This window comes from Scyliorhinus torazame, chromosome 17 (genome assembly GCF_047496885.1).
Source record: "Scyliorhinus torazame isolate Kashiwa2021f chromosome 17, sScyTor2.1, whole genome shotgun sequence".
Classification (NCBI taxonomy): domain Eukaryota; kingdom Metazoa; phylum Chordata; class Chondrichthyes; order Carcharhiniformes; family Scyliorhinidae; genus Scyliorhinus; species Scyliorhinus torazame.
The window spans coordinates 33958554-33985424 of record NC_092723.1 but is presented as its reverse complement, the minus strand read 5'-3'; the positions used below and the strand labels follow the sequence as shown (position 1 = coordinate 33985424).

Here is a 26871-nt window from a genome sequence, read left to right as displayed (position 1 = left end):
GTAGAGATGCTACCCACTATGCCCCAAGATCTTGTGTCACCAATTCTCACATCATGTGAATAAGTTTGAAAAAAAAAGTTAAGATGTCACATGAAACAAATTGATTTCAAACAGAATTTGTTTTCACATATTCCAATAACCTAGGCTGTTAAGTAAAATAGCACCAGATCCAGAACTCACCTGTAAAGTCTTCGTGGCATTCACAGGTGTATCCTCCTTCTCTACTTCGACAAATCCCATTATTTCCACAGGGGTTTGAGTAACAGAGGTCAATTTCTGTTTCACAGTAGTCTCCCGTAAACCCTGCTGGGCACCTGCACCTCAAACCATTTATCGGATGGATGGGACGAAACAAGATTGTATCCGAGGTGATGAATGGGGCGGAGCTATCGAACTTCAAAACTGACACACACTTCATGTAATTCTCACACGGTTCCCGGAGGCAAATGTTGTCATCAAATGGGAGCACCCTTTGCATGGAAATGGCTGTCAGAAGAGTGCGATTGAGGTAAATCTGCTCCTGTAAGTCCTCAGAAGAATAAAAATGATTTTGGACCCCTCCAGGTAACAAGACAGACAGACTGACATTCAGGATAGTGGCTCTTACGTCTGTGTCATTCTGTATGTTGAATATCACAATGTCTTCTTTCATTGCAGACAATACAATGGCCACTCCCTCAACAAACAAAGATAGGAGTGGAGAGAGAAACTTCTCTTGGGACATGTTCTCCAGACGTAAGGTGATGCTGTTGCTCAACATTTCATCAGTGACAATAGTGACCTGCAGCATACACTGGGCTGTAACACTGTGAATACCATCTGAAAAAAAAGACAAAAAACCTTATTACACAGGGCATCTGCTATAACATACAAACCCTTATAATCTAGATCCTCTGAACAATCTAGCTTATAAATTTCTGTAAGCTATGTTATTTAATGAACACTTAACCCTTATATGCCAAATTCCTCTCATCCGCTTTTTTTTAACAGAAGCGTAAATTCAATTCAAATAAATGAATTAACCCCTCCTTTGAAATTGAGGGAGAAGAACTGGTCGGGTGCCTTAAATATTCTTAACCATCTAAAGCTACTTTACAGACACTTAATTTTGTTGAAATCCACGGCCCGGCCTCGTACAGTGGCCCGCGACCGGCGCTGCGCCAAACGCGCCGGCGGAAATGGCACCGATTCTCCGCACCTCGGAGAATCCGCGGCGGGGTTGCAGCGATTCTCCGGCCCGGCGCGTGGCTGGGAGAATCGCGCCCGTGAGCTTTGAGGAGAATGCAGAGATCCTTCAGTGTAATTTGGACAATTTTAATGAGTGGGCAAATGAATTGCAGATACAGTATAATTTGGAGAAATGCGAGGTTATCCACTTTGGTAGCAAAAACAGATGGCAGACTATTAGCTGAATGGTCATAAATTAGGAGAAGGGAATGTGCAATGAGACCTGGGTATCCTCGTACACCAGTCACTGAAGGTAAGCATGCAGGTGCAGCAGGTGGTAAAGAAGGCAAATGGTATGCGAGCCTTCAGTGCGAGCGGATTCGAGTACAGGAGCGGGGTATCTTGCTGCAATTATGCAGGCCCTTGACAAGACTATACCTTGACTGTTATGTGCAGTTTTGGTCTCCTTATCTGAGGAAGGATGTTCTTGCTCTAGAGGGAGTGCAGCAAAGGTTTTCCGGGCTGATTCCTGGGATAGTGGGACTGACGTATGAAAATCGAATTCAGACCCTTGGCCTAACGGGACAGAAACCAGTCTTGCTGGTCCACTCTTGTGCTCTCATATCACTGTACAAACTCTTGAAAAGGTTGCATCTTGCTGATTGAGGTACAACTGGTTTTTAATGACGTATTAAGTTCAGGATTACGGTTACATAGCCCCATTGGCCCTGAAAGAGTAATTCTTTTGTATTTACTGAAAGTCATAAGTCTCCATTATAAGAAATGCCGCATATTTTTAATACAATGTTTTAAAGTTTAGTCATCTTGGTAGTACAGAACTTCAGTATTGCAGAATAAAAGGTAAAGCTTTTGAATCTTGCAATCATCAGGATAGATGCAAGAACAGGAGATGCAAGAAAGTCAAATTTCAAGGGGAGCAATTTATACTGCATTAGAAAAAGGTGCAGATTGATTGTAGTTGAATTTGTCCAGGCATTGTGCCTTTGTTGAATAGCTCCTCAGCGCATTCACCATGGACATGTTTTCGACCAAGCAGAGGCAACTTGCCACCCAATCAGCACCCTTTTCTCAGGCAATATAAATTACCATTTAAAATTTGGCATTCTTCCTGATGAGCACAAGAAAAAACATTTCCACAAACTGTCTCTTTTTCAGAGTTTGTTGATGAAGTTTTTGCTTCTACCTTAATTGCATGTGTATATCTTTATTTCAATATTTCGAAAATTTAACATTATGGGTGTGCTCCAACGGCCACACTGCCCAGAAAAGCAGCTGGCCGTGGCGCAGCAAGGCCGGTGAAAGCCGGGATATCCTGCTCCCGAGATCTACCAGGATCGCCACACCTCGCAAGATCCAACCGGATCTCGCGAGATAGAACATAGAACGTACAGTGCCGAAGGAGGCTATTCGGCCCATCGAGTCTGCACCGACCCACTTAAGCCCTCACTACCACCCTATCCCCGTAACCCAATAACCCGTCCTCACCTTTTTGGTCACTAAGGGCAATTTAGCATGGCCAATCCACCTAACCTGCATGTCTTTGGACTTTGGGAGGAAACGGGAGCACCCGGAGGAAACCCACGCAGAAACGAGGAGAAGGTGCAGACTCCGGACAGACAGTGACCTAGCGGAGAATCGAACCTGGGACCCTGGCGCTGTGAAGCTTGTGCTACCGTGCTGCCCCTATGTTGAGATGCTGCGACTGGATTGGATTGGATTTGTTTATTGTCACGAGGTACAGTGAAAAGTATTTTTCTGCGAGCAGCTCAACAGATCATTAAGTACATGGGAAGAAAAGGGAAGAAAATAAAATACATAATAGGGCAACACAAGGTATACAATGTAACTCGTATGTAATCGGGGCTGGTTTAGCACAGGGCTAAAGAGCTGGCTTTTAAAGCAGACCAAGGCAGGCCAGCAGCACGGTTCAATTCCCGTACCAGCCTCCCTGAACACGCGCTGGATTGTAGCAACTAGGAGCTTTTCACAGTAACTTCATTGAAGCCTACTTATGACAATAAGCGATTTTCATTTCATTTTTCATTTCATAACTACATAAGCACCGGCATCGCATGAAGCATACAGCGTGTAGTGTTATAGGTCAGTCCATAAGAGGGTCTTTCAAGAGTCTGGTAACAGCGAGGAAGGAGCTGTTTTTGAGTCTGTTTGTGCGTGTTCTCAGACTTCTGTATCTCTTGCCCGATGGAAGAAGTTGGTACAGTGAGTAAGCCGGGTGGGAGGGGTCTTTGATTATGCTGCCCGCTTTCCCCAAGCAGTGGGAGGTGTAGATGGAGTCAATGGATGGGAGGCAGGTTTGTGTGATGGACCGGGCGGTGCTCACGACTCTCTGAAGTTTCTTGCGGTCCTGGGCCGAGCAGTTGCCATACCAGGCTGTAATGCAGCCAGATAGGATGCTTTCTATGGTGCATCTGTAAAAGTTGGTAAGGGTTAATGCAGACATGCCGAATTTCCTTAGTTTCCTGAGGATGTATAGCGCTGTTGTGCTTTCTTGGTGGTAGCGTCAACGTGGGTGGACCAGGACAGATTTTTGGAGAAGTGCACCCCTAGGAATTTGAAACTGCTAACCATCTCCACCTCGGCCCCGTTGATGCTGACAGGGGTGTGTACAGTACTTCGCTTCCTGAAGTCAATGACCAGCTCTTTAGTTTTGCTGGCACTGAGGGAGAGATTGTTGTCGCTACACCACTCCACTAGGTTCTCTATCTCCCTCCTGTACTCTGACTCGTCGTTATTCGAGATCCGGCCCACTATGGTCGTATCATCAGCAAACTTGTAGATGGAGTTGGGACCAGGTTTTGCCACGCAGTCGTGTGTGTACAGGGAGCAGAGTAGGGGGCTAAGTACGCAGCCTTGCGGGGCCCCGGTATTGAGGACTATTGTGGGGGAGGTGTTGTTGTTCATTCTTACTGGTTGTGGTCTGTTGCTGATGTGAATCCCACCCTCGAGCGAGGCAATAAGTCTCACTATAATGTGCAGAATCCCGAGTTCCTGAAGCTTTGGGATTCAACCTCTTCGCCTCAGAGACCTTGGGCTGGATTCTCCAATTTTGAGGCTATGTCCTGACGCCGGTGTGGGAACGGTGGCATTTAACAACCGGACGTTTGGTGCAAAGCGGCCACCGATCCTCCGTTTGGCTTGGGGCTAGCCGGAAGGCAGCGTAGAGCACCCAGCTCTAGCTGCCGATACGGCCCGGAGAATTGCCGGGTCCATGGCCACGCATGCGCACGGTGGCGGCCTGCAGCGGCCGTGCCAAGCAATATGGCTGCAGCCGCGCGCGGACCCGACCTGTAAAATAGTTCCCCCCATTTGGCTGGCTCACGAGCCCCGGACCACCCACCAACAGTGCCCCCAGCCCCTGCCAAAGTCCGCGCTGCCCACGGATCAACCCTCCCCCAACTGTGGCAGCGCTGGACTGAGTCCGCAGCTGCCATGCCGGGTTCCCAACAATGAATAGCACACGCAACCGACGCCATCGGAACTCGACCGGTCAAGGGGCGGAGCATCAGGGTGTGCGCCTCAGGCAACGTCCTGCAGCCGCCGATACGGAGGGGGCGGAGCATCGTGAAAGCGGCGCTTCCCCCCGATTTAATCGGAAACGGGTAGTCTCTGGCCGATCGGCGAGCGCGATTTCGCCATCAGCGACTGGAGAATCCTGCCCCTTGAGTGAGTGCCGTTCAGCACTGGCCTCCATAAAGGGGACCAGATCGAACAGCAGCCGTGGGGGTCTCCCGGAGGATTGGAGGCCCACAAATGCATGCTTTTGGATAAATGAGCTTTGACAAAGAGTCATCGGACTCAAATCGTTAGCTCTTTTCTCTCCCTACAGATACTGCCAGACCTCCTGAAATCTTCCAGCATTTTCTCTTTCGTTGCATGCCTTAAGGGCAGAGTGGTGCCCTGGCACTGCTGGTACCACCTGGGCACCCTTGCAGTGCCAGCCTGGCAACCCAGCAGTGCCATCCTGGAACCCTGGCAAGGTGCCCAGGTGGCACTGTCAGCTGGCATGGACACTGGCGGTTTGGCACTGCCAAGGTGCCAAGCTGGCATTTTTTTACACGCATGCGATCATGCCGGTGTTGCCCAGAGTGGGTGTTGGAGGGATGCGTGGGGGGGCCGGTGACCGTCCCGTAATTCAGGCGGGCTGGGGGGAGGCTGGGGATTTTTCTGGGGCCTTGGAGATCAGAGCCGGGATCCTCCCCTACCCGGCGGGGCGGGGGGTCCCAGCGGGATGGAGTGGCGGGAACCACTCTGGTGTCGGGCCGCCCCAAAGGTGCGGATTTCTCCGCACCTTTAGGGACCAAGCCCTCACCGTGAGGGGCTAGGCGCGCACCGGAGTGGTTTCCGCTCCACCGGCCGGCGTGGAAGACATTTGGCGCCACACCAGCCGGGCCGAATGGACTGCGCCGGACGGCGGAAGTCCGTGCATGCGCGGGAGTGTCAGCAGCTGCTGACGTAATCCCCGCGCATTCGCAGGGGAGGAGTCATTTCCGCATCGGCCATCGCGGAGGCTATGGCCGAGGCGGAAGGAAAAGAGTGCCCCCACGGCACAAGCCCACCCATGGATCGGTGGGCCCCGATCGCGGGCCAGGCCACCGTGGGGACACCCCCCGGGGCCAGATCGCCCCGCGCCCCCCCCCCCCAGGACCCCATAGCCTGCCCGCGTCACTAGTCCCACCGGTAAGGTAGGTGGTTTGATTCACGCTGGTGGGACTGGCATGACAGCAGCGGGACTTCGGCCCATTGCGGGCCGGAGAATCGCCGGGGGGGCCTGCCGACCGCCGAATTTTCAGGGCCGGAGAATTCGGTGGCCGGCGGGGGCGGGATTCACGCTGGCCCCCGGCGATTCTCCGACCCGGCGGAGGGCCAGAGAATCCCGCCCCAGGGCACCATTTAAAATGGCGTCCCAATCTCTTGCTACAATGGGGAGTCACGGCGAGCAGACCTCCCCACTGTCCAAAACAGGGCTATGTCTGGCCTCAGCCGCGCGTTCTCCGTTCAGGCCCCTTATTCAACACAAGTCGCATTGAATAGCCATGTGTTTCTCGACACTGCAAGAGCTTGAAAACAGGCGGCTAAATGCGCTCGCAAGGGGACTTTGTTCCCCTTTGGGAGAATTGCGCCCCAAAAGTGAAGGGACTTTGTGGTTTTACGCCCTGGTTTGCTGTCTGTGAAAATACTTCAATGTCATTGGCTGCTTACTCTGCTGGATGACATGAGGCTGAGAGATTTATTTTGGGTAAGAGTGTCAAGGGATATGTGGTTAAGGTGGGCAAATGGAGTTGTGCTGCAGATTGGCCATGAGCAAATTCAATGGCTGAACAGAATGAATGGTCCATTGTACCTACCTGTACAATGGAAAAGCTTTGATATGAAACAACACTGGAACCTATCACTTTGCAGCAGAGTGCGCTAGAGATCAATGTGCTTGATGCCATCTTTTCGCAGCTGTTTCATTTAACTATGTCATTTTGTACTGATGGTTATTTACGATTCCCATCAATGCTGAATTCTACATGCAAAGCGTAGCAAAATTCAGAGGACTTAAAATATAAGTATAATTTTAAAAGGATTCAGATGTGCGGGTTTATTTCAAAAAGGGATGTTTTTGTTAATTTCTTCTTTCTGTGTATCTATCAATTTATTCTGGAATCACTAGTACATCGTAGCAAAGGTACCAAATGTTCAACAAAGACATGTTAGCTTATTCCTCATCGCCTAATCCTTAATTGTGCCCTTGAGGTGTATGACAATAATCTGGCCACAAAGATCAAGTACACTGTTTTATTGATAAAGTTTATATTGAAGGGAAGTTCTCATGATGGATATCAATTTGAAATATTAACTTAATTTCTCTACAGTCAAATGTTGACAGGTACCCTATATGTTTACAGCAGTACTTTTTTATAGCAGATTTCAAGCATTTAATGATTGCTTTTCATTTTTACTGAGGCAGATGTTTTGGAGTCAAGAGAGAAATGACTGAATTGATACTAGAAGATCTCTTAGCTGAAGGAACGTAACCCTCAGGCTGAATTTGTTAAATACAGGATGCCGTTGCTAATTACAGTCGCTGAGAGAAAAATGTCAGTAAACACTTGAATAACATACTGTTTTCAAGTAAGAATCAACAAACATCTCAAACAACCAAAACAGTCCTTCTCCAGACATGTGCCTGACTGAAACGAGGCAAACGATCACAGAACATGGCAGGCCTCCACAGGCACACTTGCATGAGGAGTTGCAATTGACCGATGTTAAACAAACTCTTAATTTGTTATTATGGCTCTCAACACCCAAGTAATTGGAAGGAGATGGAGCAACACAGACATTACGCCCATCTTAGAATTGACTTCTTCAAACAGTGCCTTTTCGCTTGCCTCCTCCCCTCTTTCTCCTCTTCCCTAAACATCCTGCCCAGTGTTCATCTCCGCCAGCACCTTCAGCACCAAACCATCACCACAGAAAGATATAAGTGCATGTCACTCATCAATACACACTTAACTATCTTGGCATTTCTGAATGGAAAGCTGAGCATCCCTACTAGACAGGAGAGAAACAATGCTTGTTGCCTTAGTACTCTTTTGCTTTGCAGATAATGCTGCAGTGGTGGAAAAGCACCAAGCTCTTCATTGATTATGTCATCACTTCACTTACTAAAGAACGCAGTGTAAAACAACAGTTTTACAGCACAATTTAATCTTCTTCATACTCTTCTTTAGTCACCGTTGAATTATTTGAAAGTTCAATTAAGTAATACAATGATCTTCCGTACTCAATCAACAGGCCCAGGTAGATTTTAATCTATTCTTAGTACATGTGAGCTCCCAAAAGGAGAATCCATTCAAAACAAAATGTTTCTGTAGGGGTGGCACAGTGGCACAGGGGTTAGCACTGCTGCCTCATGGTGCCAAGGACCCAGGTTCAATCCCCACCCCAGGTCACTGACCTTGTGGAGTTTGCACTTTGTGCCTCGGTGGGTCTCACTCCCACAACCCAAAGATGTGCATTAGGTAGACTGGCGCACTAAATTTACCCTTAGTTGGAAAAAAATAATTGGGTACTCTAAATTTATTTATTTTTTAAATGTCTCTGTAAAATTGCACATGCAAATGACAAATTATTTGTAATGAAATACATTTTTACATTGATATCTTTCTTTTAAATATAAATGAATTGTAATCAGAGAACCCAATCTTGCTACGTTTTGAGTTAGGGTGGTGGAGATTCAAACTTTACAGTTAAAGAACATTTGTAGCGTGAATAATCCCATTGGGCGAAATTCTCCCGAAACGGCGCGATGTCCGCCGACTGGCGCCCAAAACGGCACCAATCAGACGGGCATCGCGCCGCCCCAAAGGTGCAGAATGCTCCGCATCTTTGGGGGCCGAGCCCCAATATTGAGGGCTAGGCCGACGCCGGAGGAATTTCCCCCCCCCCCGCCAGCTGGTGGAAACGGCCTTTGTTGCCCCGCCAGCTGGCGCGGAAATGACATCTCGGGGCGGCGCTTGCGCGGGAGCGTCAGCGGCCGCTGACAGTTTCCCACGCATGCACAGTGGAGGGAGTCTCTTCCGCCTCCGCCATGGTGGAGACCGTGGCGGAGGCGGAAGGGAAAGAGTGCCCCCACGGCACAGGCCCACCCGCGGTACGGTGGGCCCCGATCGCGGGCCAGGCCACCGTGGGGGCACCCCCCCGGGGCCAGATCGCCCCGCGCCCCCCCCAGGACCCCGGAGCACGCCCACGTAGCTTTGTCCCGCCGGTAAGGTAGGTGATTTAATTTACGCCGGCGGGACAGTGAATTTATCGGAGGGACTTCGGCCCATCCGGGCCGGAGAATCGAGCGGGGGCGCCCGCCAACCGGCGCAGCGCGATTCCCGCCCCCACCAAATCTCCGGTGCCGGAGACTTCGGCAACCGGCGGGGGCGGGATTCACGCCAGCCCCCGGCGATTCTCCGACCCGGCGGGGGGTCGGAGAATGTCGCCCATAATCTTCACAGTGTCTGCCACGAGCTAAACTTGCCAGCTTTGTTTTTTTATCTTTTGTGTAGCATGTTGTTAAACATACGAGCTGATAATGTCACAAGGGATACGAGCATTTGGATCTCAGCAAACAGCCCAACCATAACCAATCAGACCAAAGGAATGTGAAATATAACCATTATATCATCTCTCATGGCAGGTTTTGTGTCAGGGTGGACATTTAAACAGGTGGAAGGACAGCAAATGGTCTCCCCACCACGATGCTGTACTGACCCCGTTAAATATGTGGTAGGAAAGCCCAAGGGCCACCTTCCCACCCCTCTGCCAATTGAGGCCCTTAATTGGCCAATCCATGCCCACCAAGGGATCACACCCACCATGGTTGGTATTGACTCAGAGATTGGCACAAAGCTCGCCATGCGGGTATATGACAACAAACATGTGCAGGTTGTTTGCAATCTCCAAGGGTGGGGAGGAGGAGGGTTCCCGTTGAAAGTTATTAAGTGCCTGATCGAGGATCCTGCTGCCAGACACTGCCTATTCATGCTGCTGATGCCTGCTGCACCATCTCCCCTGCACCTCCCACTTCACAAAACCCCTCCCTCCATCACTTATCTCTGGCCTAGGTTGCTCCGCATTCCTGGGCCTCTGGTGGGTAGATTCCAGAAGCAACCACTGCCTGCCCACATGTGCTGCTGAGCAAAAGAGCTGCCAGCCTCCGATGAGCCAGCAGCCCTCAGTGGTGGAAGCTCCTGCCCTGTGGATGGATCCTTGTCCCATGGAAGGTCCGCCAGTGTCCCATTATGGCCTGACTGGCTCATTGTTCAGCAGGCCTTCCTCAAAAGAGGCAACAGGAGAGGTAGTGGCATAGTGGTATTGTCACTGGACTAATAATCCGGAGACCCAGGGTAGCACTCTGGGGAGCCGAGTTTGAATCCCACCACGGCAGATGGTGAAACTTTAATGCAACAAAAACTTGGCATGGTGAAATCTGGAATCAAGAGCAATTAAGGATGGGCCATAATGGCAAAGGAGGCAGCATCGGTGCCTCATTGGCTCCCCAACTGGAAACCCAGAGGGGCTGGTTTAGCTCAGTGGGCTAGACAGCTGGTTTGTGATGCAGAACAAGGCCAGCAGCATGGGTTCAATTCCCGTACCAGCTTACCTGAACAGGTGCCGGAATGTGGCGACTAGGGGCTTTTCGCAGTAACTTCATACTTGTGACAATTAAGGTTATTATTAGTAACCTCCATGAAGACCCTCCATAGTAGTGCATGGACTGAGAAGAAAGTGTCAGTTGGATTGGGTGAATTTAATGTCAGGTTAGATACAGAAAGGGCAATAAAGAAAAGGGAGGAGAAATTGGATTGAGAGATATAAAAAGTAAATAAATTTTAATTATGCATATTTAGATTTTCCAACAAGTAAACCTGAAAGAATGAGAGTCCACACCTGCATAATTATTTTTCAGTGCCACAGAGGTTGATTTGGTTGTTATAAAAAGGGTATTTGGATTTGAAATGATGTAACTTAACTTTCTCCGTTCGTCGGTATGGTGCAATGTCACAATATACACTCAATACATTTCAATTGTGGGACAGTTAGCGGGATGCCATTTTCGCAAAGCCAATAGTGAAGCAGCAGTACTCAAACAATGCTTCGATTTTTAAGTTTAGCTGTGCATCTGCCTGTTGTCCTGAAGGAGCTGTGCCATTTGCATGCACAAAAATAACAATGAATGCCATGAGTTTCGTTGGTTTTTTTTAATCGTTCTAGTGGCATTTTCAAAATTCTATACATTGTCGTTCGTTTTCATTTATTGTACAGTACAAAAAAGCTTCTTCTTAGGTTTCTCTATTTACAGTCTGGCGCCGTCTGGCTCAGCGTACAATCCTCCCTATACCCCCCCCCCCCCCCCCCCCCAGCTCCCCTCTCCCTGACCCCCCTCCCCCACTCCCTGTGCCCTCCCTCTTTTTTATCATTGTTATAAAATACAGTTTTGACCAAGTTATGGATACATTTATATACCTTGCAAAGCAAACCACATAGGCTCTAGGAAATATACCCGGACGGGACGGGTCTTTCCTCCCCTCTATTCTTTTCTTTTTACCGATCATCTAACGGTGATCATCTAACATTGCTCGTTACCCCTTCCCGTTTTTCTTCGCATTCTCTCGCCGTGCTGTAGTTGCTGCCACTGTTGTCTTCCCCTGTGCTCTTCCCCCGCCCCCCCCCCTCCATTTTTGTTTTCTTAACTGTTCCCCCTTCTGGTTCCCCTTTTATGTTCTCCTCACTTCCCTCCCCTCTCTCCCTCCCCCCCTTCTTCATTGCTGCCCTCCATTCTTTCTTGCTGGGTTTTGCTACCTCCCCTTGCTCCCCCCGCCCACCCTGGGTCCTCCTTCGCTTTCCTCTTTCTGTCTTGTCCTGGCTATTTCCCCCTGGCGACTGGCTATTTATTTATGTGTTCGCCACAAACAGGTCTCAGAACAGTCGGGTGAATGGCTCCCATGTTTTGCGGAAGCGCTCTTCCGACCCACGGATGGCAAATTTGATTTACTCCATTTGGAGAAATTCTAATAGGTCGGACAGCCAGCCTGCAGCTTTAGGTGATGCTGCTGACCACCAGCCAAGCAGGATTCTATGGCAGGCGATCAGGGAGGCAAAAGCAAGGGCGTCCGCCCTCCTCCCCATTAAGAAATCTGGCTGGTTTGATACTCCGAAGACCGCCACTTTCGAGCATGGCTCCACCCTCATCCCCACCACTTTAGACATTGCCTCGAAGAAGGATGTCCAGTACCCAGAAAGTCTGGGGCAAGACCCAAACATGTGGCCGTGGTTGGCCGAGCCTCCTTTGTACCGTTCACATCAATCCTCCACCTCCTGGAAGAACCTGCTCATTGGGAATCTGGTCAAGTTGGCTCTGTGTACCACTTTTAGCTGCGTTAGGTTTAGCCTCGCACACGTGGAGGTAGAGTTGACCCTGTGCAGTGCTTCGCTCCAGAATCCCCACCCTATTTAGAACCCCAAGTCTTCCTCCCATTTCCTCCTTGTCCAGTTCGGTGTCGGCCCTCTCTAGCAGTCGTTCATACATGTCATTACCGTTCCCTCTGCATAGGATGTCTGCGTCCAGTAGCTCTTCTAATAGTGTCTGTCGTGGTGGTCGCGGGTATGTCCTTGTCTCCTTCCATAGGAAGTTTTTAAGCTGCAGGTATCGGAGATCGTTGCCTTTAGCTAGTTGGAATCTCTGCGTCAGTTTGTCCAGTGTTGTGACCCTACCGTCAGTGTATAGGGCCCTGACTGTTAATGTCCCCACCATCCAGTCTCCATCTTTTGAAGGTGGCGTCAGTGAGTGCTGGTGTGAACCTGTGGTTATTGCAGATGGGGGCTTTGTCGGACATTTCGGTCAGTCCGAATTGCTGTACATAGTTCCACCTCTGGAGGGTGGTTATCCCCACTGGGCTGCTGGAGTGTTTCTTGGGGTTTCACTGCTATTTTGACAGCAAATTCTGAGCCAGTATAATTATACAGTAAGTGGATCAGTTTCTATACTGTGGCATTTGAAATTACAATTTGATATTTGACAGTTTCAGGATTCAGACGAGACTACAGCAAAATTGCACCTCAGGTTTGGTCCTGTGATTGACAGTTGCAGAACGCCTTGAGCATTTTTAGGTTGAAGACTGTCAGTCAGGAAAGTGGAAGGTCAGAGAAGAGGTTTGTAGAAAATATTACAATCATTTACTATTAGAGCAAAAACCCAACTTCAGAATTAAAGTGTATCCACAGGGAACTTTGCTCCTCACATGCGGTTAAGGTTGGTGAAGCCCATTATTATATTGCTTACACAAACACAAAATAATTCCTGCCAATATGCGTCAATTTCATATTTATCTTGTAAAGAAACCAAAGTTATCTATGCCATAAATCATTCTAGTTTTCTGTTCTAACCTCAGTATATGAAATTTGTAGAATCAAGTACATCTGCTTCAGTTACAATTGATGCTTTCAGAGCAGCACGGTGGACCAGTGGTTAGCACTACTGCCTACGGCGCTGAGGACCCGGGTTTGATCCCGGCCCCGGGTCACTGTCTGTGTGGAGTTTGCACTTTCTCCCCATGTCTGCGTGGATTTCACCCCCACAACCCAAAGCTGTGTAGAGTAGGTGGATTGGCCACGCTAAATTGCTCCTTAATTGGAAAAAAATAATTGGGTACTCTAAATTTATCACAAAAAAAAACATTTTAAACAATTAGGTAGACAATTTTAAACAACAGGTAGACAAGTCTCCTGGCCCTGATGGAATGCATCCCAGAGTGCTAAAAGAGATGGCTAGGGAAATTGCAAATGCACTAGTGATAATTTACCAAAATTCACTAGACTCTGGGGTGGTCCCGGCGGATTGGAAATTAGCAAACGTGACACCACTGTTTAAAAAAGGAGGTAGGCAGAAAGTGGGTAATTATAGGCCAGTGAGCTTAACTTCGGTAGTAGGGAAGATGCTGGAATCTATCATCAAGGAAGAAATAGCGAGGCATCTGGATGGAAATTGTCCCATTGGACAGACGCAGCATGGGTTCATAAAGGGCAGGTCATGCCTAACTAATTTAGTGGAATTTTTTGAGGACATTAACAGTGCGGTAGATAACGGGGAGCCAATGGATGTGGTATATCTGGATTTCCAGAAAGCCTTTGACAAGGTGCCACACAAAAGGTTGTTGCATAAGATAAAGATGCATGGCATTAAGGGGAAAGTAGGAGCATGGATAGAGGATTGGTTAATTAATAGAAAGCAAAGAGTGGGGATTAATGGGTGTTTCTCTGGTTGGCAATCAGTAGCTAGTGGTGTCCCTCAGGGATCAGTGTTGGGCCCACAACTGTTCACAATTTACATAGATGATTTGGAGTTGGGGACCAAGGGCAATGTGTCCAAGTTTGCAGACGACACTAAGATAAGTGGTAAAGCAAAAAGTGCAGAGGATACTGGAAGTCTGCAGAGGGATTTGGACAGGCTAAGTGAATGGGCTAGGGTCTGGCAGATGGAATACAATGTTGACAAATGTGAGGTTATCCATTTTGGTAAGAATAACGGCAAAAGGGATTATTATTTAAATGATAAAATATTAAAACATGCTGCTGTGCAGAGAGACCTGGGTGTGCTCGTGCATGAGTCGCAGAAAGTTGGTTTTCAGGTGCAACAGGTGATTAAGAAGGCAAATGGAATTTTGTCCTTCATTGCTAGAGGGATGGAGTTTAAGACTAGGGAGGTTATGCTGCAATTGTATAAGGTGTTAGTGAGGCCACACCTGGAGTATTGTGTTCAGTTTTGGTCTCCTTACTTGAGAAAGGACGTACTGGCACTGGAGGGTGTGCAGAGGAGATTCACTAGGTTAATCCCAGAGCTGAAGGGGTTGGATTACGAGGAGAGGTTGAGTAGACTGGGACTGTACTCGTTGGAATTTAGAAGGATGAGGGGGGATCTTATAGAAACATATAAAATTATGAAGGGAATCGATAGGATAGATGCGGGCAGGTTGTTTCCACTGGCGGGTGAAAGCAGAACTAGGGGGCATAGCCTCAAAATAAGGGGAAGTAGATTTAGGACTGAGTTTAGGAGGAACTTCTTCACCCAAAGGGTTGTGAATCTATGGAATTCCTTGCCCAGTGAAGCAGTAGAGGCTCCTTCATTCAATGTTTTTAAGATAAAGATAGATAGTTTTTTGAAGAATAAAGGGATTAAGGGTTATGGTGTTCGGGCAGGAAAGTGGAGCTGAGTCCACAAAAGATCAGCCATGATCTCATTGAATGGCGGAGCAGGCTCGAGGGGCCAGATGGCCTACTCCTGCTCCTAGTTCTTATGTTCTTATGTTCTTATGTTCTAATTGATGCTCTCAGTGGGGAAGTTTCATAATTGAAATCTGTGTTTTCTCTCTTTCACCGAAGATACTGGCGCACACTATTTAGTGTATGGTCCAACGACCACTAATTTCCATCTGACAACGTAATCAAGTGCTCAATCTTCATGTGTAACCTCAAAGGGTGTGGCAGGTTACACAATTATGGAAAGCGATAGCAGCACATGTCCTCACCTGACCTCCCACACCGATTTACTTCCAACAACAATAATGTGCATTTATATAGGGCCTTTTACATATTGAGGCGCCCCAATGTACTCTACAGCAGCATAATGAGCAAATTTGACACCGTGCCATTTAAATGTATACTGGGAAAGGTGAGAAAAGGAGGAGAAAGATGTGTCAAGGCAGAAAGACTTAGAGCGGCCATTCCTGAGCTTAATGGCCAGACAACTGAAGTCATGGTTGCCTAAGGCCAGGAGAAACTGGAGTTCAATCTGGGCTGGATTCTCCATTTGGGAGACTAAGGCCGGGATTCTCTGACCCCCACAGTGCCCCCAGCCCCGATTGAAGCCTCCCCTGCCCACGGACCGGCCCTCCTCAGACTGTGGCGGCACCGGACTGAGTCCGCAGCCGCCCTTCGAGACTGCAGAATGGTGATCATGCAAATTCAGTATCCCACTCCCACTTCCTCTCGTAACCCCTTGATCCTTTTAGCTGCAAGGTCCACGTCCAGTTCTTTCCTGAATATTTCCAATGAACTGGCCCCAACAGCTTTCTGTGGTCGAGAATTCGCAAGTTCACAACTCTCTGAGTGAAGGCGTTCTTCCTCATCTCAGTTCTGAATAGCTTACCCCTTATTTTAGGCTGTGACCCTAGTTCTGGACGCATCTAGCCTATCCAGTCCCATCAGGATTTTATATGTTTCTATGAGATCCCCTCTCATTCTTCTAAACTCCAGTGAGTACAAGCCCACTCTATCCAGTCTTTCTTCATAAGTCAGCCCTGCCATCCCAGGAATGAATCTGGTGAACCTTCGCTGGACACCCTCAATAGCAAGAATGTACTTCCTCAAACCCGGAGACCAAAACTGCACACAATATTCACGGTGTGGCCTCACGCAGGCCTTGCATAGCTGCTGCAAGACATCCCTACTCATATACTCAAATCCTCTCACTATGCTGTCGGCAATTGAAGGACTAGGGATGACCCAGAAGGCCCACGAGGTAAAGATCCAGGAGGTACAGAAAAGAGTCAGTGAGAATGAGGACGAGCTCTTGTGGAGCAGCACGAGGCGCTACACAAGAGGTGGGCGGGAAGACTCGAAGACCTGGAGAACAGGTCGAGGAGAAAGAATCTGTGGATCCTGGGTCTCCCTGAAGGAGTGGAGGGGGCCGATGCCGGGGCATACACGGGCACGATGCTCGTGGTGATGATGGGCGCGGAGGCCCCTTCGAGGTCGCTGGAGCTGGACGGACACCGGGTGCTGCCCAAGGCAAATGAGCCGCCAAGTGCGATGGTGGTGAGATTTCACCGGTTCACGGACAGAGAGAGGGTCCTGAAATGGGCCAAGAAGGAGCGGTGCAGCAAGTGGGACAATGCGGAGATCCGAATATACCCGGACTGGAGCACGGAGATTGCCAAGCGGAGAGCGGGTTTCAACCGGGCCAAAGCGGTGCTGCATCGGAAAGGAGTGAAATTTGGAATGCTGCAGCCAGCACGACTGTGGGTTACATACAAGGACCAACACTACTACTTCGAAACGCCTGGAGAGGCGTGGACCTTTATACAAACTGAAAAGTTGGACTCTAACTGAGGGTTTGTGAGGGTGGGGGGTGTTTGAGGGTTGAAGTATGATGGTTGTTGTATATAGGGGGTCAATCACGCGCAGGAAATGTTTCTGGGCTGGGGGAGAGAGACTAGGCCGCGACAGGAGCTGCGCCAGAGGGGGCGGGGCAGGCTTTGTAAAGCATGTTTTTTTTTCCCGTACGCGGGAAGAAAGGCGGGAAGGGAACGAAGGATTGATTGGGAGACTCCCACACGGGGGGGTCAAAGGGACGGCGTGGGAAGCCGGGGTCAGCAGGTGTCAGCTGACTTACGGGAGTGATATGGGGGGAGCAAAAAAGCTAGACAGGGGTCTAGCGGGAGGGGGGGGGGGGGCTCCAATCCGGCTGATAACATGGAACGTGAGGGGCCTGAATGGGCCGGTGAAGAGGGCTCGAGTGTTCGCGCACTTGAAGGGACTGAAGGCAGACGTGGCTATGCTCCAAGAGACACACCTGAAGGTGGCGGACCAGGTCAGGTTAAGAAAGGGATGGGTAGGACAGGTATTTCACTCGGGACTGGACGTGAAAAATAGAGGGGTGGCAATATTGGTGGGAAAGCATGTGTCATTTGAGGCCAAGACTATCGTGGTGGATAATGGAGGGAGATATGTGATGGTGAGTGGTAGGTTGTAAGGGACGTGGGTGGTGTTGGTAAATGTATACGCCCCGAACTGGGATGATGCTGGATTCATGAAGCGCATGTTGGGGCGCATTCCAGACCTGGAGGTAGGAGGCCTGATAATGGGAGGGGACTTCAATACAGTGCTGGACCCAGCACTGGACCGCTCCAGATCAAGGACGGGAAAGAGGCCGGCGGCGGCCAAGGTGCTCAGGGGGTTTATGGATCAGATGGGGGGCGTGGACCCATGGAGGTTTGCAAGACCGCAGGCCAGGGAATTTTCTTTCTTCTCCCACGTGCACAAAGCCTACTCCCGGATAGATTTCTTTGTTCTGGGCATGGCGCTCATCCCGAGGGTGGAGGGTGAGGTGTTGGGTGCTCTGAGGTACAGACGAACCAACACGGTTGCGATTGGTACAACGCAGTTTTATTCCAACTAACTATTTACACATCTGACTTGGTACTCAGTACGTTGTGACTGTGTGAGTGTCTTGCTAATGAGGTCCTGGCCCTGTGCTGTCTCCAGATGGACTGGCCAGGAGGTGTCGTGTTTCTTGTCTTATACTGTGTCTGCTCTTGTCTGTGATTGGCTGTCGTGTTGTGTGTGCTAATTGGTCGGTTGGTCTGTCTATCATTATTTATTTGTTATGATGTATGTTTGAATATCATGACAGAGGGGACGGAGTATTCGGCCATAGCCGTTTCGGACCACGCCCCGCACTGGGTGGAAATGGGGCTGGGAGAGGAGAGGGACAACGCCCGCTGTGGCGGCTGGATGTGGGACTGCTGGCAGATGAGGTGGTGTGTGGGAAGGTGAGGGGGTGTATCGAAAGGTGCTTGGAGGCCAACGACAATGGGGAGGTGCGAGTGGGGGTGGTATGGGAGGCGTTGAAGGCGGTGATCAGGGGAGAGCTAATCTCCATCTGGACTCTGTACCGAGGAACGAGGCAGGGGTGCCCCCTGTCCCCCCTGGTGTTTGCATTGGCGATCGAACGCTTGGCCATATCACTGAGGGAGTCTAATAAATGGAGGGGGGTGGTCCGAGGGGGAGAAGAGCATCGGGTGTCGCTATACGCGGATGACCTGTTGCTGTACGTGGCGGACCCAATGGAGGGGATGGTGGAGGTCATGCAGACTGTTAGGGAGTTTGGGGAGTTCTCAGGCTATAAGCTCAATGTAGGGAAGAGTGAGCTTTTTGTATTACAGGCAGGGGGCCAAGAAAGAGGGACAGGGGACCTACCGCTGAGGAGGGCGGTGGGGAGTTTTCGGTATCTGGGGATCCAGATAGCCAGGAGTTGGGGGGCCCTACATAAACTGAATCTGATGAGGTTGGTGGACCAAATGGAGGAGGACTTCAAAAGATGGGACATGTTACCGCTCTCGCTGGCGGGTAGAGTGCAGTCGGTCAAAATGGTGGTCCTTCCGAGGTTTTTGTTTGTGTTTCAGTGCCTTCCCATCGTGATCACCAAGGGCTTTTGCTTTTTCAAGAGAGTAGGTAGGAGTATTATGGGGTTTGTGTGGGCGAATAAGACCCCGAGGGTAAGGAGAGGGTTCCTGGAACGCAGTAGGGACCGAGGAGGGTTGGCGCTGCCAAACCTAGGGAGCTACTACTGGGCAGCACATGTGGCGATGATCCGCAAGTCGGTTATGGAGGGAGAGGGGGCGGCATGGAAGAGGATGGAGATGGCGTCCTGTAAAGGAACGAGCTTGGGGGCGTTGGTGACGGCACCGCTGCCGTTCTCGCAATCAAAGTATACCACGAGCCCGGTGGTGGCGGAAACGTTAAGGATCTGGGGCCAGTGGAGACGGCACAAGGGTGCAGTGGGAGCCTCAGTGTGGTCCCCGATCAGGTGTAACCACCGGTTTGTCCCGGGGAAGATGGACGGGGGTTCCAGTGCTGGCATCGGGCAAGGATTAGAAGAATGGTGGACCTGTTCATTGACGGGACATTTGCGAGCCTAGGGGCACTGGAGGAGAAGTTTGAGTTACCCCCGGGAAATGCATTTAGATATATGCAGGTGAGGGCTTTTGTGAGGAGACAGGTCAGGGAATTCCCGTTGCTCCCGGCACAAGAAATTCAAGACAGGGTGGGTGATCTCGGGTGTATGGGTCGGGGAGGGCAAGGTTTCGGCAATACACCAAGAGATGAAAGAAGAGGGGGAAGCGCTAGCAGAAGAGTTGAAGGGTAAATGGGAGGAGGAGCTGGGGGAGGAAATCGAGGAAGGTTTGTGGGCTGATGCCCTGGGTAGGGTTAATTCCTCCTCCTCATGTGCCAGGCTCAGTCTGATACAATTTAAGGTGGTTCACAGAGCGCACTTGACGGGGGCGAGGTTGAGTAGGTTCTTTGGGGTAAAGGACAGATGCGGAAGGTGTTCAGGGAGTCCAGCGAACCATGTCCATATGTTTTGGTCATGCCCGGTACTGGAGGGGTTCTGGAGAGGAGTGGTGGGAGCAATATCTCAGGTGGTGAAAGTCCGGGTCAAGCCAGGCTAGGGACTCGCAATATTTGAAGTAGTGGACGAGCCAGGAGTGCAGGAGGCGAAAGGGGCCGGCATTCTGGCCTTTGCGTCCCTAGTAGCCCGGCGAAGGATCTTGCTAATGTGGAAGGAGACAAAGCCCCCCAGCGTGGAGGCCTGGATAAACGACATGGCTGGGTTCATAAAGCTGGAGAGGATTAAGTTTGCCTTGAGAGGGTCTGCGCAGGGGTTCTACAGGCGGTGGCAAGCGTTCCTAGACTATCTCGCGGAGCGTTAGAGGAAGGTCGGTCAGCAGCAGCAGCAACCTGGGGGGGGGGGGGGGGGGGGACGGACGTCCTGGGAGTGGGGGGGGGAGGGGGAGGGGGAATGGGGGATTGCCTGGGAGGGTGGATGAGCAAGAGATAACATGAAGGGTTGGGCAAACTGGCACGTGCGGGAGAGAGCCAGTGTACAAAGCTATGTAAACATATCATTTTGCCATGTATGTATCTTGCTCTGTGCGATTTCTTGTTATTTTGTTGGGGGGGAATATATATATTTTTTAAAGGATTATCAGAGAATACAGCAGAATATAGATAGGCAGCAAAATTGGGAGGAGAAATAGCAGATGGAATTTAACCCGGACAAATGCGAGGTGATGCATTTTGGTAGATCCAATTCAGGTGGGAGCTATAAAAGAAATGGCAGAACCATCAGGAGCATAGAGACACAGAGAGATCTGGGCAAGCAGGACCACAGTTCCTTAAAAGTGGCAGTGCAGGTGTAAATGGTGGTAAAGAATGCATATGGCATGCTTGCCTTCATCGGACAGGGCATCGAGTATAAAAGCTTGCAACTTAAGTTACAATTATATAGAATGTTACTTAGGCCACATTTGGAATACTGTGTCCAATTCTGGTCACCACACTACCAGAAGGGTGTGGATGATTGGAGAGGGCACAGAAAAGATTTACCAGGATGTTGCCTGGTATGGAGAGTATTAGCTAAGGGGAGAGATTGAATAAACTGAGATTGTTCTCCCTGGAGAGATGGAGGCTGAGGGGCGACCTGATAGAAGTTTCTAAAATTATGAGGGGTATAGATAGGGTGAACAGTTGGAGGCTTTTTCCCAGAGTGGAAATGACAATTACAAGGGGGCACAAGTTCAAGGTAAGGGGGAAAGGTTCAGTGGAGATGTGCGGGGGAAGTTTTTTTTACACCGAGGGTGGTGGTGGCCTGGAATACACTGCCAAGTGAGATGGTTGAGACAGATAGTTTAGCGACCTTTAAGACTTATCTGGATAGACACATTAACAGATGGGGTACAGAAGGATATGGGCGGTTGGTTTAGATAGGACACGTGATCGGTGCAGGCTTGGAGGGCTAAAGGGTCTGTTCCTGTGCTGTACTGGTCTTTGTTCTTTAGCGTGGCCAATCCACCTACCCTGCATATCTTTGTGTTGTGGGGATGAAACCCATGCAGGCACGGGGAGAATGTGCAAACTCCACATGGACAGTGACCCAGGCCCGGGATCGAACCTGGGATCTCGGCGCCGTGAGGTAGTAGTGATAACCACTGCGCCACCGTGCTGCCCTTTCATCCAAACCATTAATATATATTGTGAACAGCTGGGATCCCAGCACTGACCTCTGTGGTTCCCCACTCGTCACTACCTGCCACTCTGAAAAGGACCCATTTATTCCAACTCTCTGCTTTTTGTCTGCCAGCCAGTTCTCTATCCACATCAATACATTACCCCCAATACCATGAGCTTTAATTTTGCTCACTAATCTCTTGCATGGGACCTTTTCAAAAGCCTTTTGAAAGTTCAGATTCACAACATCCACTGGTTCATCCTTGACCACTCTACTGGTCACATCCTCAAACAATTCCAGAACATTTGTCAAACATGATTTCCCTTTAGGTAATCCGCAGCCATGCGATTCCCGGCCACGGGGACCAGAGAATCATGGGAGGCCGGAGCATAGGGCGCAAGACCCACAAAATAGATTCAAATGGGATATTAAGATCCATTTGCATTTATTTATGTGTCCCACTGGCGTGCGGCATGAACCTCGTTCCAATAGCCATTGGGGGGTAGAAACATTGCGTCGGATCTGCGCTCAACGACAATCCCGATTATCCCCCAATGCCCAATTCTCCGTCCCATCAGGGAATGCATTTTGGCCATCCCGGGATGAAGCATCCCGTCCAGAATTTTTAAATTGAGGTGTCGCCCTTTCACCAATGTTGATCAGTGGCCACTCAAATGAAAGGCAAACAGTATTTGGTGGGAGACAGGACATGGGCAGCAGAATTTCCGATGAGCTCAAATTTACAAATGAGTGATAAAGTGGAATGCCTGGGAGCCATTAGAGTGGCAAAGCCTGGAGTAGCAAAGGCATAGATGAGGGTTTCCGCAGAAGATGAGCTGAGGCTGGGGTGGAGACTGGCAACGTCAGGTAGGTACAGAAGCGGTCAGAAATAAGGGGCTGGATTCTCCAAAAATGGGGCTATGTCCCCAAGCCGGCGTAAAAATGCTGGCATTTCACTCCCCAGATTCCTGCAAAACATAAAGGGCAATTCACTTACCTGCAGGGAGCTAGCAGGGACCCGTCGTGAAGCTCGCAGCTCTGGCTGCGGATACGGGCCCCACACTTCCAGTTCCGATTCCGCGCATGTTCACGGCGGCGGTCTCCAGCGGCCGAGCACCATGGCGGACTGGGACCACGGACTATCACGAAGAAACAAGGTCCCCCTGATCGGCCCCACACCCCTTCATCGGACTGGCCCGATCACTGCCCCGGCCGCCCATAAGGCGCCCCAACCCCGGTGCTGGATCCCTATGACCCCCACCAGGGCAGCCGCAGACTGAGTCCGCAGCCGCCACGCGAGAGTCCTGACTGGCCATACTTGGTTAGAATCATGCCGTCGGGAAATCAGCCGGTCGGGAGCAGTGTATCTCTGGGAGGGCCTCTGGCAATGGCCCCCCCAGCCGCAAGCGTGATTCACGGACGAGCGATTCTCCACAGGCCCGGAGCAGCGTTGGGCGCGGTTCGGTCGCGAACATCGATTCTCCGCCCCCGCGCCAAACGCGATTTCAGGGCGGTGGAAAATCCAGCCCGAGACATTTCTACATTCTCAGTTTCAGAGCAGTAAGGTTAATTTTAGCACGGCGACCGACACCCAGCTGACAGCAAATAATTCAGTGATGAATGGGAACAAAACAAGAACCTTTTAGTCTGAATGGTTCAATTATTTTCACTAACCAAGTCACCAGAGGAGCACTGAAGTTGGTTTTTATTTCACTCCGAGGGCAAACCTTTTGTTGGTAAATTGAAATGGGTAACAGTTGACACTGGGCATTTTAGGAGGATTAGCCATATTGGAGGATATCCATGTGAAATAATACCAGGACAAATTCAAGCACTGAAGTGTGTTTGATTAAAAGGCCGCCAATTCAGAAGTGTACAAATAAACCCCAATGTACTCATTTCTCCTCACACTTTGGCTACATTTAGCCAATTTCAGGTCCACTCTGTCCCCAATGTTCACAGCAACAAAAAAAAATGTTGGCTCATATTAATCACTGAATCCTCGTTTCACTATACAGTGCGTATTTGCTTATTCGTTTAGGGATAAGATCTTGTCCTAGGGTGAAACTGAATACATTCTTCATTTTAGTTAGAGGGTAGCAGCTGTTGAGGGAGGAGTGCGGTGCAGAACAGACAAACGTAGCTGCCATTTGCTCATGAAAAAGAAAAAGATATATTATGACGCTTTGTGGTTTACCTGGAGAACAACTGGGAAACAAATTTATTAAGTTTCTGTAGACTTAATTTCAACTTTATATTATCTAGGATTAGAAAAGCCAGTATCATTACAGCAGTTCCAATGTATACGGGAAGGTGCTTTTGTTTTGAAAGAGCTACAAGGATATTCAAAAGGATTGAAAATTTAGCTTTGTCTTTCACTCAATGCTACCAAGATCAGACTTTCATTCTTCTGAATGGGAAAAGGAGTAAAATATGAGCTCAGATCTTCTGGTCACCGGATAGTCGGAGACTGAATATACTCCCAAAGATGCATCTTGGGACCCCTCGGAAAGCCCAGCACACATATTCCATGGGAATTGTCTGGGAAGTATGAACTCGGGTGGCACGGTGGCGCAGTGGTTAGCACTGATGCCTCACAGCGCTGAGGACCCGGGTTCGATCCCGGCATCGGGTCACTGTCTATGTGGAATTTGCACATTCTCCCAATGTCTGTGTGGGTCTCACCCCCACAACCCAAAAAGATGTACAATGGGCCATTTTTAATTGGAAAAAAAATAATTGAGTACTCTAAATTTTTTTTTAAAGGAAGTATGAACTCTATTGGGCAATTCCCCTTCTGCCTGGGAACCACCAAGACAGGATTCAACTCTGAGTTAGAATTGAAGACTTCGGATTGCTCCGACTTACTTCCCTGAATATTACCCAGGAAACGTTAAAGTGAAAAATTCTACTCCAACTCCCGGTTAGCTACAGAACTGACCCCAGCCCCCACCAGTTACTCACACTCATCCCCCATCTCCTGCCATTCCAGCCCCCAGCTGCGCTCGTCACTCAACCCAAACAGTTCTCACCACCTGACTCCTCCCAGACGGCCCGACTCCTCCCCGACCAGACCCAGCGTCTGATTCCGGTGACCCTCCAAAATATCCCAGACCTGACACCACAACCCAATTAACCCTGAACCTAACGCCCCTGAGCTGACCTGACTCCCCACATCCCCCCCTTTACAACACCGAGCTCCAAATTCAGGAGGCTCAACACAGGGGATACTCTAGAGGAGTATAGAAAATTCAAGGGGGGTACTTTAAAAATAAATTAGGAGAGCCAAGAGGGGGCATGAAAAAAGTGGCAGGCAAAATACCAAGGTATTTTTAAAAATATATTAAGGGCAAGAGGGTAATCGGGGAAAGAGTAGGGCCCTTAAGGGACAAAAGTGGCAACTATGTGTGAAGGTGAAACAATTAGGTGAGGTATGAAATGAGTATATTGCACCTGTGTTCACTATGGAGAAGGATGATGTAGGTATAGAGAGCAGGGGGTTGACTGTGATATAATTGAACAGGCTAACATTGAGAAAGAGGAGGTGTTAGCAATTTTTGAGGGCTTAGAAGTGGATAAATACCTAGGCCCAGATTAAATGTATCCTGGGCTGCTGTGTGAGGTAAGGGAGGAGATTGCAGGGACTCTGACCTCTCTAACCACAGGAGAGGTACCAGAGGACTGGAGGACAGCTACTGTGGTACCATTATTCAAGAAGGGAAGTAGGGAAAAAAAACTGCTAATTACAGGCCAGTCAATCTAACATCAATGGTTGAAAAATTGTCGGAAAGAATTGTAAGGGACAGAATTAATCTCCACTTGGAGAGGCAAGGATTAGCCAAGAATAGTCGGCATGGCTTTGTCAGGGGGAGATTATGTCTGACAAATTTGATTGAATTTTCCAAGGAGGTGACTAGGAGACAGATGAGGACAGAGCAGTTGATATAGTCTACATGGGCTTCAGTAAGGCTTTTGACAAGGTCCCACATGGGAGGCTGATCAACAAGTTAAGAGCCCATGGGATCCAGAGCAATTTAGCAAATTGGATCTAAAATTGGCTTAGTGGCAGGAAGAAGAGGGTATTGATTGAAGGTTGTTTTTGTGACTGGATGCCTATGTCCAGTGGAGTACCACAGGGATTGGTGCTGCATCCCCTACTATTTGAGTGTACATTAATGATCTAGATGTGAATGTGGGGTTATGATCAGTAAATTTGTAGATGACATGAAAATTGGTGGTCTGGTAAATAGCGAAGAGGAAAACCTCAGATTACAAAGTGATATAGGCAGGCTGGTTAGATGGGCAGCACTGTGGCAAATAGAATTTATTTATTTTTAATTTCAGCTTGTATGCCAGGAGAAGGAGCACCGTCTTATGCGCCTCCTAGTTCTAGACTTCCCCTTGAGAGGAAACATCCTCTCAGTATCTCCCTGTCATAGTTTTAAGACAAGGGGTAAGCATTTTAGGACTGGGGTGAGGAGAAATTTCTTCACCCAGAGACTGGTGAATCAGTGGAATTCATGATCACAGAAAGTAGTCGAGGTCAAAATGTTGTGCAATTTTAAGAAGGAATTGGATATAGCTCTTGGGGCTAAAAGGACCAGGGTATTGAATTTGATGATCAGCCATAATCATAATGAATGGCGGAGCAGGCTCGACGGACTGAATGGCCTCCTTCTGATTACATTGTCTATGTTTCTATATTCCTATGTTACTGGTCGCCCCTTTATCTAATCAGCTTGTTACATCCTCAAAAAAGTCTAATAAATAGCCAAATAGGATTTCTCTTTCACGAAACCATGTTGACTCTCCCTGATTGTATTATGCTTTTCTAAATGTCCTGCTACCACTTCCTTAATAATGGATTCTAAACTTTTCTCAATGACAAACCTTTTTGTTTTGCTTTCCTCTCTCTCTCTTGAATAGTGGTGTTACATTTCCAGTTATCCAATCCATTAAGACTTTACTAGAATCCAGAGAATTTTGAAAGATTCTTACCAATGCATCCACCATAGGCGGGATTCTGCTGGAATCAGCGGGGCGGGCAACTCCGGCGCGAAGGAGTGGTGTGAACCACTCCGGCGTCGGGGTGCGGAATCCTCCACACCTTCAGGGGCTAGGCCAACGGCAGAGTGGTTTGCGCCGCGCCGGCCGGTGGGGAAGGGGCTTGGCCCCAAGCCAACCGATGCCGAAGGGGGGTTCATCTCTGCGTCGGCCATCGCAGAGGTTCACAGCAACCGACGCAGAGAAATAGAGTGCCCCCATGGCACAGGTCCGCCCATGGATTGGTGGGCCCCAATCGCGGGCCAGGCTACTGTGGGGGCACCTCCGGGGGC

General features: G+C 49.3%; 1 protein-coding gene across 5 annotated transcripts in view; it reads right to left on the bottom strand.

Annotated features, from left to right (window-relative positions):
- celsr2 (cadherin, EGF LAG seven-pass G-type receptor 2) overlaps positions 1-26871 on the bottom strand; it is a 430851-nt gene that overhangs the window by 290430 nt on the left and 113550 nt on the right. For all 5 annotated transcript variants that reach the window (XM_072480304.1, XM_072480305.1, XM_072480307.1 and 2 more), the window contains exon 2: positions 181-819. In XM_072480304.1, the coding sequence (XP_072336405.1) occupies positions 181-819 (639 nt within the window). The remainder of the gene's footprint in view (positions 1-180; positions 820-26871) is intronic.